Consider the following 14,550-nt stretch of genomic DNA (forward strand, 5'->3'; position numbering starts at 1 on the left):
GAAAAATGTGTTTCAAATGCTAGCCTGCTAGTATTAGCATGCAAACAAGGATCAAAATATGGTGTGTGTACCTAGAAAATATGCCCCCCCCCCCAAAAAAGCTAGCATACTAATGTTAGCATGCTAACAGGTACAAAATATTTGACACTGTGGTGTATACCTCATAAATTAGCATACAATCAGGTGTATACCTGATAAATGAGCATAAAATCCAGCATGATAGCATGCTAAAATGCGTCAAGTACCAAAAACATTACTTTAAGGTGTGTACCTGAAAAATGTGTTTCAAATGCTAGCCTGCTAGCATTAGCATGCGAACAAGGACCAAAATATGGTGTGTACCCACAAAATTAGCTAAAACAAATCTAGCATATTAACATTAGCATGCTAACAGGTATAAAATATTTGACACTGCGGTGTATACCTGATAAATGAGCATAAAATCTAGCATGATAGCATGCGTCAAGTACCAAAACCATTACTGAAAAATGTGTTCCAAATGCTAGCCGGCTAGCATTAGCATACGAATAAGGACAAAAGTATGGTGTTTACCTACAACATTAGCTAAAACAAATCTAGCATGCTAACAGGTATAAAATATTAGACACTGATAAATTAGCATACAATCTAGCGTGCTAAAATGCAACGTGCGTCGAGTACCAAAAACATTACTTTGATGTGTGTACCTGAAAAATGTGTTTCAAATGCTAGCCTGCTAGCATTAGCATGCGATTAAGGACCAAAATATGGTGTGTACTTACTAAGTTAGCTAAAAAAAAAAAGCTGTGGGCTGCACTTTGGACACCACAGCCTTTCAATGAAAAACAAGAAGTTTTCATTGGATGAGACGGAACAAAAGGTAAGTGAGTATTACGTAACAAAAAGTATGTGAGTGTTTCGGAACAAAAGGTAAGTGAGTATAACGGAATAAAAGGTAAGTGAGTATTTCGGAACAAAATGTAAGTGAGTATTACGGAACAAAAAGTAAGTGAGTGTCACGGAACAAAAGGTAAGTGAGTATTACGAAACAAAAGGTAAGTGAGTGTCACGGAACAAAAGGTAAGTGAGTATTACGAAACAAAAGGTAAGTGAGTGTTACGGAACAAAAGGTAAGTGAGTGTCACGGAACAAAAGTAAGTGAGTGTCACGGAACAAAAGGTAAGTGAGTATTACGGAACAAAAGGTAATTGAGTGTTTCGGAACAAAAGGTAAGTGAGTATTACGGAACAAAAGGTAAGTGAGTATTCCGGAACGAAAGGTAAGTGAGTGTTCCGGAACAAAAGGTAAGTGAGTATTACGGAACAAAAGGTAAGTGAGTATAACGGAACAATAGGTAAGTGAGTGTTCCGGAACAAAAGGTAAGTGAGTATTACGGAACAAAAGGTAAGTGAGTGTCACGGAACAAAAGGTAAGTGAGTGTCACGGAACAAAAGGTAAGTGAGTGTCACGGAACAAAAGGTAAGTGAGTGTTCCGGAACAAAAGGTAAGTGAGTATTCCGGAAAAAAGGTAAGTGAGTATTTCAGAACAAAAGGTAAGTATGTATTACGGAACTAAAGGTGAGTATTTTGGAACAAGAGGTAAGTGTGTGTTCCGGAACAAAAGGTAAGTGAGTATTACGGAACAAAAGGTAAGTGAGTATTTCCGGAACAAAAGGTAAGTGAGTATTGCAGAACAAAATGTAAGTGAGTATTACGGAACAAAAGGTAAGTAAGTATTATGGAACTAAAGGTAAGTGAGTATTTCGGAACAAAAGGTAAGTGAATATAACGGAACAAAAAGTAAGTGAGTATTACGGAACAAAAGGCAAGTGAGTATTTTGGAACAAAAGGTAAGTGAGTATTACGGAACAAAAGGTAAGTGAGTATTTCGGAACAAAAGGTGAGTATTACGGAACAAACGGTAAGTGAGTATTTCGGAACAATAGGTAAGTGAGTATTACAGAACAAAAGGTAAGTGAGTGTCACGGAACAAAAGTAAGTGACTATTACGGAACAAAAGGTAAGTGAGTGTCACGGAACAAAAGGTAAGTGAGTATTACGGAACAAAAGGTAAGTGAGTATTTCGGAACAAAAGGTAAGTGAATGTTCCGGAACAAAAGGTAAGTGAGTATTTCGGAACAATAGGTAAGTGAGTATTACAGAACAAAAGGTAAGTGTGTGTCACGGAACAAAAGTAAGTGAGTATTACGGAACAAAAGGTAAGTGACTTTTACAGAACAAAAGGTAAGTGAGTATTCCGGAACAAAAGGTAAGTGAGTATTACGGAACAAAAGGTAAGTGAGTGTCACAGAACAAATGGTAAGTGAGTATTACGGAACAAAAGGTAAGTGAGTGTTCCGGAACAAAAGGTAAGTGAGTATTACGGAACAAAAGCTAAGTGAGTATAACGGAACAATAGGTAAGTGAGTGTTCCGGAACTAAAAGTAAGTGAGTATTACGGAACAAAAGGTACGTGAGTGTCACGGAACAAAAGGTAAGTGAGATTCACGGAACAAAAGGTAAGTGAGATTACGGAACAAAAGGTAAGTGAGTATTACGGAACAAAAGGTAAGTAAGTATTTCGGAACAAAAGGCAAGTGAGTGTCACGGAACAACAGGTAAGTGAGTATTCCGGAACAAAAGGTAAGTGAGTATTACGGAACAAATGGTAAGTGAGTATTTTGGAACTAAAGGTGAGTATTTTGGAACAAAAGGTAAGTGAGTATTGCGGAACAAAAGGTAAGTGTGTATTTTGGAACAAAAGGTAAGTGAGTGTCACGGAACAAAAGGTAAGTGAGTATTTCGGAACAAAAGGTAAGTGAGTGTTCCGGAACAAAAGGTAAGTGAGTATTACGGAACAAAAGGTAAGTGAGTATTTTGGAACAAAAGATAAGTGAGTGTTCCGGAACAAAAGGTGAGTATTTTGGAACAAAAACTAAGTGAGTGTTCCGGAACAAAAGGTAAGTGAGTATAACGGAACAAAAGGTAAGTGAGTATTACGGGAAAAAAGGTAAGTGAGTGTCACGGAACAAAAGGTAAGTGAGTGTCACGGAACAAAAGGTAAGTGAGTATTACGGAACAAAAGGTAAGTGAGTATTACGGAACAAAAGGTAAGTGAGTATTACGAAATAAAAGGTAAGTGAGTATTTCGGAACAAAAGGTAAGTGAGTGTCACAGAAAAAAAGGTAAGTGAGTATTACGGAACAAAAGGTAAGTGAGTGTTCCGGAACAAAAGGTAACTGAGTGTCACGGAACAAAAGGTAAGTGACTATTACGGAACAAAAGTTAAGAGAGTATTACGGGACAAAAGGTAAGTGAGTATTTAAGAAGAAAAGGTAAGTGGGTATTACGGAACAAAAGATGAGTATTTCGGACCAAAAGGTAAGTGAGTATTTCGGAACAAAAGTTAAGTGTTCCAGAACAAAAGGTAAGTGAGTGTCACGGAACAAAAGGTAAGTGAGTGTTACGGAACAAAAGGTAAGTGAGTATTCCGGAACAAAAGGTAAGTGAGTATTACGGAACAAAAGGTAAGTGAGTATTACGGATCAAAAGATAAGTATTTCGGAACAAAAGGTAAGTAAGTATTGCGGAACAAAAGGTAAGTAAGTGTTCCAGAACAAAAGGTAAGTGAGTGTCACGGAACAAAAGGTAAGTGAGTGTTACGGAACAAAATGTAAGTGAGTATTCCGGAACCAAAGGTAAGTGAGTAATACGGAACAAAAGGTAAGTGAGTATTACGGAACAAAAGATGAGTATTTCGGACCAAAAGGTAAGTGAGTATTTCGGAACAAAAGGTAAGTAAGTATTGCGGAACAAAAGGTAAGTGAGTGTTCCGGAATAAAAGGTAAGTGAGTGTTCCGGAACAAAAGGTAAGTGAGTATTACGGAACAAAAGGTAAGTGAGTATTTCGGAACAAAAGGTAAGTGAGTATTTCGGAACAAAAGGTAAGTAAGTATTGCGGAACAAAAGGTAAGTGAGTGTTCCGGAACAAAAGGTAAGTGAGTATTTTGGAACAAAAGGTAAGTGAGTATTTCGGAACAATAGGTAAGTGAGTATAACGGAACAAAAGGCAAGTGAGTATTTCGGAACAAAAGGTAAGTGAGTGTTTTGGAACAAAAGGTAAGTGAGTATTCCGGAACAAAAGGTAAGTGAGTATTCCGGAACTAAAGGTGAGTGTTCCGGAACATAAGGTAAGTGAGTATTACGGAACAAAAGGTAAGTGAGTATTACGAAACAAAAGGTAAGTGAGTATTTCGGAACAAAAGGTAAGTAAGTATTACGGAACTATAGGCAAGTGAGTGTTCCAGAACAAAAGGTAAGTGAGTATTACGGAACAAAAGGTATGTGAGTATTACGGAACAAAAGGTGAGCATTTTGGAACAAAAGGTAAGTGAGTGTTCCGGAACAAAAGGTAAGTGAGTATTCCGGAACAAAAGGTAAGTGAGTATTTTGGAACAAAAGGTAAGTGAGTATTTCGGAACAATAGGTAAGTGAGTATAACGGAACAAAAGGCAAGTGAGTATTTCGGAACAAAAGGTAAGTGAGTGTTTTGGAACAAAAGGTAAGTGAGTATTCCGGAACAAAAGGTAAGTGAGTATTCCGGAACTAAAGGTGAGTGTTCCGGAACATAAGGTAAGTGAGTATTACGGAACAAAAGGTAAGTGAGTATTACGAAACAAAAGGTAAGTGAGTATTTCGGAACAAAAGGTAAGTAAGTATTACGGAACTATAGGCAAGTGAGTGTTCCAGAACAAAAGGTAAGTGAGTATTACGGAACAAAAGGTATGTGAGTATTACGGAACAAAAGGTGAGCATTTTGGAACAAAAGGTAAGTGAGTGTTCCGGAACAAAAGGTAAGTGAGTATTCCGGAACAAAAGGTAAGTGAGTATTACCTTTCCATTGCGCAGGTGCACATAGAAAGGTTTAGTCAGCGCTTCCAGTCGACTTTTGCCCAGCAGACTGTCCATGCTGCCTCCATGGAGGACATTCTTCTTGAGGGCCCGCTGGGACACTGGGCCCGCTCTCACGTTGGACATCTTTGGGGGAGAAAAAGGGTGATGAAGTTGCCAGGTGTGTGCTTAGTTGCCAAAGGCACCTTGAGCTGGATCAGCTGCTGGTCCGGGTCCCGGGGGTCTCGCCACAAGAGATGGAGGTCCACATCGCTGGAGACTTTGGAGCCCACGCCGCCCTCCTTGGGGCCCCGGGCCCCCGTCACCAGCAGCTGGGTGGTGTAGCTGTATTTGTACAGCTGGTTGTTGTTGAGTCGGGGTCCCGTGGCGCCGCCTGGGGACACAAAGGTGGTCCACGCGTCAGCTGGACTGGGATGGACAAAACTCAGTGGAAATACTTTTTACACCGAGGGCCACACTGGAGTCATTTAAAGCAGTTGGATAGTTTTCATTTTCAAAACCGACATATATCTTTTTCAACCTTTAGGGCTGAGACTGAAAGGCTTTCAGTCAAACAAATGTTCAAAATATGTCATATATATATATATATATATATATATATATTTTATTTTTATTTTATTATTATTATTCAGTGCTTAAATCTCTAGACTTCAGCTTTATATGTTGATAGCATGTAAAAATATATATATTTTAATGTTTCATGCCTTTTTGTGAAAAAAAAACAACCCTAATTTTAAAGGCAAACATACAAAATGTGCAATATTTCCCCCAAACAAATGTCAAAGTGTAATATTTGATGTGAAGTAATTGGAGTCTTAATCAATAATTCATAACAACATTGACTTGAATTCATTATCATTTTTGAAAGAATGGAAGTTTTTAACAAAAAAAGTCCAACAGAAATGATTTGGTATTCAAAAGGGCCCCACTCATTAAAGTGTTTATTTAAGTCTAAATCAAATTCAGATCTATCAGTCGACTATAATTGTTATTGTTGTTGTTGTTTTTTTATTTGTTCGTTTTATGCCCTTTTTGACAACAAAAACTTTGATTTTTTTTATGGTGCAAACATAAAATATGCAATATTTTCCCCCAAAATATATTTCTGACTTGCCAATAGGATGTGAAATAATTGGAGTCAATAATTCATAACTTTTTAATTCATTATTAATTTTTCAGCAATGACAGTATAAAAATGTTTTCTAAAATTCCACAAACATTTTTGAGGATCTAAAAAGGCCCCACTTGTAAAAGTTTTTGTTATTTTTTACATTCAAGTCTCAAGAACAGGGGTCGGGAACCTTTTTGGCTGAGAGAGCCATGAAAACCAAATATTTCAAAATGTATTTCCGTGAGAGCCTTATCATAATTTTTAACACTGAATACAATTAAATGCGTGCATGTTTAAGTAAGACCAACATTTTTAGAGTATAAAAAGTCTCTTAACCTTTTTCATAACATTGTTATTCTGAAGCTAACCAATAATAGATACAATGTCATGTCTGTTGATCATGTTTTTGTTTGGCCATGTGCTGTTTGTCTTTTTGACTCTTTAAGTTCCTGTTTTTTTCCACTCCCTTGTCTGGTTTCCTTGGTTACTCATTTTGTCCACCTGTCTCTGGTGGACAAAATGCCCGCTCACCTGCTTCCCGAGCACTAATCAGAGGCAGTATTTAAGCTTGTCTTTGCCAGTCAGTCGCCCTGGCGTCAATGTGATCTTTTCTTGCTCTGTGCTGACTTGTTTCATGCCTTGCCATAGTTTCGTGCTTCATGCCATACCAAGTAAGTTTTGTTTGATTTATGTTCATAGTCTGTTTATGCGTTAGCTTTCTTCCTTAGCCCAAGTTGTGCCTCCGCTGTGAGCCATTTTTGTTGGTATCTTTTTTTAGTTTAAATTAAGTCATGTTTTTACCTAAATGCCATGTCCCGAGTAGTCTGTCTGCCTTCCTGGGGGAACGACCCTGCAGCAAGCTGCGACCTCCCCCATCGTGACATAAAATACTTCTTACCATTAATGCGACTTCTTGAACAGGTGCGGTAGGAAACTGATGGATGGATTTAAATGCATGAGAATGTTTTATATTTTGAACGTTATTTTTAGCACTGTGAATTCCAGTGGAATTATTAATAATTATCGTGTTAAGCAATGTCAGCTAAGATTTATCTGAGAGCCAGATGCAGTCATCAAAAGAACCACATCTGGCTCTAGAGCCATAGGTTCCCTACCCCTGCTCTAGAACGATCAACTCCAGATCTATCCATCAATTGTAAGTTTTTATAGTTTTTTTAAATGCTTTTTTTAAGTGGAATATTTGATGTGAAGTAATTGGAGTCCAATCAATAATTCATAACAACATTGATTTGAATTCATTATTATTTTTTGCGCAAAAACAGTTTAAAAAAATCCCACAAAATTAACAGGGGACTGGTAAGGGCCCCACTCATACAGGTGTTAAAAAAAGTTTTTTTAATTAGTTTTTACTGTTACAATTTTTTTAATGTTGATTTATTTTTTATTTTTTCGTTTTATGCCCTTTTTGACAACAAAAACTTTGACTTTTTTTATGGTGTAAACATAAAATATGCAATATTTTCCCCCAAATTATATTTCTGAGTTGCCAATAGGATGTGAAATAATTGGAGTCAATAATTCATAACTTTTTAATTAATTATTAATTGTTCAGCAATGACAGTATTAAAATGTTTTTTGAAAATTCCACAAACATTTTTTGAGGATCTAAAAAGGCCCCACTTGTAAAAGTTTTTGTTATTGTTTACATTCAAGTCTCTAGAACAGGGGTCGGGAACCTTTTTGGCTGAGAGAGCCATGAAAACCAAATATTTCAAAATGTATTTCCGTGAGAGCCATATCATATTTTTTAACACTCAATACAACTAAATGTGTGCATTTTTAAGTAAGACCAACATTTTTAGAGTATAAAAAGTCTCTTATTCTTTTTCATAACATTGTTATTCTGAATCCAACCAATAATAAATCAAATGTCATGTCTGTTGATCATGTTTTTGTTTGGCCATGTGCTGTTTGTCTTTTTGACTCTTTAAGTTCCTGTGTTTTTCCACTCCCTTGTCTGGTTTCCTTGGTTACTCATTTTGTCCACCTGTCTCTGGTGGACAAAATGCCCGCTCACCTGCTTCCCGAGCACTAATCAGAGACAGTATTTAAGCTTGTCTTTGCCAGTCAGTCGCCCTGGCGTCAATGTGATCTTTTCTTGCTCTGTGCTGACTTGTTTCATGCCTTGCCATAGTTTCGTGCTTCATGCCATACCAAGTAAGTTTTGTTTGATTTATGTTCATAGTCTGTTTATGCGTTAGCTTTCTTCCTTAGCCCAAGTTGTGCCTCCGCTGTGAGCGATTTTTGTTTGTATCTTTTTTTAGTTTAAATTAAGTCATGTTTTTACCTAAATACCATGTCCCGAGTAGTCTGTCTGCCTTCCTGGGGGAACGACCCCACAGCAAGCTGCGACCACCCACCCCCATCGTGACATAAAATACTTCTTACCATTAATGCGACTTCTTGAACAGGTGCGGTAGTAAAAACGGATGGATGGATTTAAATGCATGAGAATGTTTTATATTTTGAACGTTATTTTTCGCGCTGTGAATTCCAGCGGAATTATTCATAATTATCGTGTCAGCTAAGATTTATCCGAGAGCCAGATGCAGTCATCAAAAGAGCCACATCTGGCTCTAGAGCCATAGGTTCCCTACCCCTGCTCTAGAACGATCAACTCCAGATCTATCCGTCAATTGTAAGTTTTTATAGTTTTTATTGAATGTTTTTTTAAGTGGAATATTTGATGTGAAGTAATTGGAGTCCAATCAACAATTCATAACAACATTGATTTGAATTCATTATTATTTTTTGCGCAAAAACAGTTTAAAAACCCCCCCACAAAATGAACAGGGGACTGGTAAGGGCCCCACTCATACAAGTGTTAAAAAAAAAAAAAATTAAAATTTGTTTTTACTGTTACTATTTTTTTATGTTGATTTATTTTTTATTTGTTGGTTTTATGCCCTTTTTGACAACAAAAATGTTTTTTTTTTAATGTCGCAAACACAAAATATGCAAAATTTTCCCTAAGATATTTTTGTGAGTTGACAATGTGATCGGGAGGATTTGGAGCCTAAAATAGGTCAATAATTCATAACAACATTGATTTTAATTCATTATTATATTTTAAGCAAAAACAGTTTAAAAAATCCCACAAACTTAATTGGGGATCTAGAAGGGCCCCTCTCATAAAAGTGTTGAAAAAATATTTTTTCCTAAGATATATTCGTGAGTTGACAATGTGATCGGGAGGATTTAGAGCCTTAAATAGGTCAATAATTTATAACAACATTGCTTTTAATTCATTATTATATTTTGAGCAAAAACAGTTTAAACAAATCCCACAAACTTAATTGGGGATCCTGAAGGGCCCCTCTCATAAAAGTGTTGAAAAAATATTTTTTCAAAAGATATATTTGTGAGTTGACAATGTGATCGGGAGGATTTGGAGCCTTGAATAGGTCAATAATTCATAACAACATTGATTTTAATTCATTATCATATTTTAAGCAAAAACAGTTTAAAAAATCCCACAAACTTAATTTGGGATCTAGAAGGGCCCCTCTCATAAAAGTGTTGAAAAAATATTTTTTCCTAAGATATATTCGTGAGTCTGCGATGAGGTGGCGACTTGTCCAGGGTGTACCCCGCCTTCCGCCCGATTGTAGCTGAGATAGGCGCCAGCGCCCCCCGCGACCCCAAAAGGGAATAAGCGGTAGAAAATGGATGGATGGATATTCGTGAGTTGACAATGTGATCGGGAGGATTTGGAGCCTTAAATAGGTCAATAATTCATTGATTTTAATTCATTATTATATTTTGAGCACAGTTTAAACAAATCCCACAAACCTAATTGGGGATCTAGAAGGGCCCCTCTCATAAAAGTGTTGAAAAAATATTTTTTTAAATTGTTTTTACTTTTCACACTTAAGTCTATAGATCAATTTCAGATCTATCATCAGTTGTTTATCTTTTTTTTTTTTTGTTTGTTTATTTGTTTGCTTTTTGGCCTTTTTGTCAGAGAACACTTTTTATACGGCACAAACATCAAATATGCAATATTTTCCCCGACAGATATTTCAGAGTTATATAGAATATCAGTTGATGTGAAGTAATTGAAATCAATCATTCCTAACATTGATTTTAATTCATTATTATTTTTTGGGAAAAATGCCATCTTTAGAGAAACAAAGATGTTTGTGTTATTAGTCAACGTTGCAACTTGTTCTCCTTAAATTTTACCTCTTTGCGCTTTTATTCCACTTCTTTATGGTGTACTTAATAGTATCTTTCAAATGTGCTGCAAACCGTTGAAAAAGCCCCGGCTGTACATGAAGACATGCAACATGCTGAAACACTTCCACCGAAAATGACGGAAATTGCCACGCTACATAGCAACTGCCGCTGGGGTCAAAGTTGGAATTGGCACAAAACACATTTTAAGATGTTCAGTATGCTACTGCTATCTGGTGGCTAAAGTGGATAATACAACTCCCAAATTCGTCACGTTTCATGAGTCAGGTAAAGTGCGACAAATGGGGCCATATGTATCCTCTTCCTACTGTAAGTCAAGCAAATATTCACGTTTTTTTATATTTTAACTGAAAATGTTTAGATGTATGATGATTTAATATTTGTTGCAATATTCCACCAAAGGCTCTTAACCTTTTTGACCTCAGGACCCAACTTTTCCACTACAGAGGGGCCCGGAGCCCAACACTGAATTGGTAATCTTACCCTTACTTTTTATTATATTTAATTACATCCAACCTACTTACAGTTTGCAACCTTGTCAAATGACATGAAAGCATGTGTTGATCGCAAAGATTATAATTTATTAACACAAACTTGAGGCTTAGGTCAGGCTGATTAGAAAAAGAAGTACTACCCAAATGTACTGCATAAGAAGGGACTCGTTGATGAACAATGGGACACCGGGCCTTCTGCTCCGCCGCTCCCAGTCTGTGGAACGCTCTCCCTGACCACCTGAGGGCACCACAGACTGTGGATGCTTTTCAAAAAGGCTTAAAAAGCCTTTTTTTTAATAGATTTACGCGTGCTAGTTCTGGCTATTAGGTTGTTCTAGTCTTTATTTTTATAAATTGTATTATCTTTTTATTTTTTTAATACACTGTAGAACTTTTGAGATTGTAAAGTGCTTTTTTTACAAATACAATCTATTATTGTATTTGACTGCCCCCAAAAAAAGTCAAATACAATTTATTATTGTATTTGACTGCCCAAAAAATTACGTGCAATATTGTTGTGCTAATAGAGATAAATTAATAAAAATGTTCCTTGACTAAACAGCCCAAAAATGTAAAGTGCAAATGAAAATGAAAACATAATGTCACCATTTTAGTCATAATTTTGGCGCTTAGGAGACTTCTCTATGACTTGTTGTAAAACTCTTGTTTGTGTGCGATTGCCATTACTGCCACACGTGGTGGAAAAGTTTATTACAACTGAGTATCCCACACGGACCACAGCTGAGAAACATCTTTTTTGGCGAACCTCGTGGCCCAAAAATGGCCCTATAGTTAAGAAACACTTTGTTAGATAATATTAAAATTTAAAAGACTGAAGATTGTATTTTTTCTGTCAAAATGCAAATGGATAGAGATATTAAGTACTTTAATAATGCATATTATTTCCAGGCTTTGGCGGGCCAAATGTGGCCCCGGGGCCTTGAGTTAGACACCTAAACAGATTTCCTTGCACACGTTTGGTGAGCCACTTGAAACATTTCTCAAAACAAGTGTTGGAAGTCTCAAAGTGAAAGAACCATTGTGAAAGTGTGCGGCAACAACGTTCAGGCGATTATTTCTGTTCACTCGTCATTTGGCAGAAGATAGTAGGAGCCGATCCAATCAGCAGCCCTTTAACTGTGTGTGTGTGTGTGTGTGTGTGTGTGTGTGTGTGTGTGTGTGTGTGTGTCCTCCACTTGATAACATTTACCAATGACACGTTCCCGCTCTGATACGGCTGAAGATGGGCTGACGTGTCACTTTATGATTCCATCAGCACACGTCACAGCTCATTGGCTGCAGTGTCTTTATTACCAACGCCTTTTTAACACTGCATTTATGCAACTTAATCCTGTCAACTCCATTTTTTTATCATCTAAATGGTGTCATCAAATTATGCTGACAATATTATGAAACCAAACTTGTGAGCAAATCTATATGTTTAAAAATTCAGTTTGCTTAAATTCAGTGTTTTAAAATTCATCGTAAAAAAAATCAGTGTATAAAATATTCACTGTAAAAGAAATTCAGAGCAGACAAATTCGATGTAAAAATTATTAGGGTAAAAAGAATTGCTGCAGGAAAAAATGAGTGCAAAAAATTTTTAAAATTCAGAGTGCAAAATTCAACGTATATAAATTCGGTGTAAAAATAATTCAAAACAAATAATTCAGAATTTTTTTTGGGTGTGAAATCGTTTTAAAGAAATTCAGTGCAAAAAATACAGTGGATTAAATTTTAGTATGTAAAATTCAGTGTAAAAAAAATGAATGTAGAAATTCAGATTTAAAAAATTCAGTGCAGAAAAATTCAAATGTAAAAAAAAGTCAGTAAAATTCAGTGCAAGAAAATATCTAAAGAAATCAAGTGTAAACAATTGAGAGTATTACAATCTCATGTGTGAAATTCAGTGTAAAAAAAATCAGTCTATTAAAATTCAGTGTAAAAAAAATACAGTGCAGAAAAATTCAGTGAGGAAGTATTTGTTGCTTCAAAATGTAAAATGTACTTGAGTACATTTAGACAAAAGCACCTCGTAGGTAAGTTATGTTGACTGTTTGCTCACATTGTTTTATTCCATTAAATTAATTTTGTTGTGTAGGAAAAAAAAAATTCAGTTTGCAAAATTAAAACAGAAAAAGTTACCATAAATTTAGTGTAAAGAAAAATAAAAGTTTTTATAATAAAGACACAAATGAACCTCCAAATGAAGCATTACTCAAATGTTTTAGGAGGGTTTTATGAAAAGTTCATGCAATCATTTCTTTGCAGTCCAGTGTAAAAAGACTAATACCCCTCAAGCAGATAGAGCACTAAATTAGTAATATTGCTGAAGCAGATATAGTACTAAAAGAGTAATATTGCAGAAGCAGAGAGTACTAAAAGAGTAATATTGCAGAAGCAGAGTGTACTTAAAGAGTAATATTGCTGAAGCAGAGAGTACTAAAAGAGAAATATTGCTGAAGCAAATATAGTACTAAAAGAGTAATATTGCTGAAGCAAATATAGTACTAAAAGAGTAATATTGCTGAAGCAGAGAGTACTAAATTAGTAATATTGCTGAAGCAGATAGAGTACTAAAAGAGTAATATTGCTGAGTACTAAAAGAGTAATATTGCTGAAGCGGAGAGAACTAAAAGAGTAATATTGCTGAAGCAGAGAGTACTAAAAGGGTAATATTGCTGAAGCAGAGAGTACTAAAAGAGTAATATTGCTGAAGTAGTTAGAGTACTAAAAGGGTTATATTGCTGAAGCAGATATAGTGCTAAAAGAATAATATTGCTGAAGCAGAGAGTACTAAAAGAGTAATATTGCTGAAGCAGAGAGTACTAAAAGGGTAATATTGCTGAAGCAGAGAGTACTAAAAGAGTAATATTGCTGAAGCAGAGAGTACTAAAAGGGTAATATTGCTGAAGCAGAGAGTACTAAAAGAGTAATATTGCTTAAGCAGAGAGTACTAAAACAGTAATATTGCTGAAGCAGTTAGAGTACTAAAAGAGTAATATTGCTGAAGCAGATATAGTATTAAAAGAGTAATATTGCTGAAGCAAATAGAGTACTAAAAGAGTAATATTGCTGAAGCAGAGAGTACTGAAAGAGTAATATTGCTGAAGCACAGAGTACTAAAAGTGTAATATTGCTGAAGCAGAGAGTACTAAAAGAGTAATATTGCTGAAGCAGAGAGTACTAAAAGAGTAATATTGCTGAAGCTGAGAGTACTGAAAGAGTAATATTGCTGAAACAGAGAGTACTAAAAGAGTAATATTGCTGAAGCAGAGAGTACGAAAAGAGTAATATTGCTGAAGCAGATATAGTACTAAAAGGGTAATATTGCTGAAGCAGATAGAGTACTAAAAGAGTAATATTGCTGAAGCAGAAAGTACTAAAAGAGTAATATTACTGAAGCAAATAGAGTACTAAAAAAGTAATATTGCTGAAGCAGATAGAGTACTAAAAGAGTAATATTGCTGAAGCAGATAGAGTACTAAAAGAGTAATATTACTGAAGCAGATAGAGTACTACAAGAGTAATATTGCTGAAGCAGATAGAGTACTAAAAGAGTAATATTGCTGAAGCAGATAGAGTGCTAAAAGAGTAATATTACTGAAGCAGATAGAGTACTAAAAGGGTAATATTGCTGAAGCAGAGAGTACTAAAAGAGTAATATTGCTGAAGCAGAGAGTACTAAAAGAGTAATATTGCTGAAGCTGAGAGTACTGAAAGAGTAATATTGCTGAAACAGAGAGTACTAAAAGAGTAATATTACTGAAGCAAATAGAGTACTAAAAAAGTAATATTGCTGAAGCAGATAGAGTACTAAAAGAGTAATATTACTGA

The 14,550-nt window shown here is 35.7% G+C and overlaps 1 protein-coding gene across 3 annotated transcripts in view; it reads right to left on the reverse strand.

The window, feature by feature from the left end:
- The window catches only part of mttp (microsomal triglyceride transfer protein), a 126,720-nt gene that overhangs the window by 111,059 nt on the left and 1,111 nt on the right, over positions 1-14,550 (reverse strand). For all 3 annotated transcript variants that reach the window (XM_061880789.1, XM_061880790.1, XM_061880788.1), the window contains exons 3-4: positions 5,076-5,263; positions 4,873-5,016 (exon numbers count right to left, since the gene is read on the reverse strand). In XM_061880789.1, coding sequence (XP_061736773.1) covers positions 4,873-5,016; positions 5,076-5,263 — 332 coding nt within the window. The remainder of the gene's footprint in view (positions 1-4,872; positions 5,017-5,075; positions 5,264-14,550) is intronic.

Source organism: Nerophis ophidion, linkage group LG20 (genome assembly GCF_033978795.1).
Source record: "Nerophis ophidion isolate RoL-2023_Sa linkage group LG20, RoL_Noph_v1.0, whole genome shotgun sequence".
NCBI classification, from domain to species: domain Eukaryota; kingdom Metazoa; phylum Chordata; class Actinopteri; order Syngnathiformes; family Syngnathidae; genus Nerophis; species Nerophis ophidion.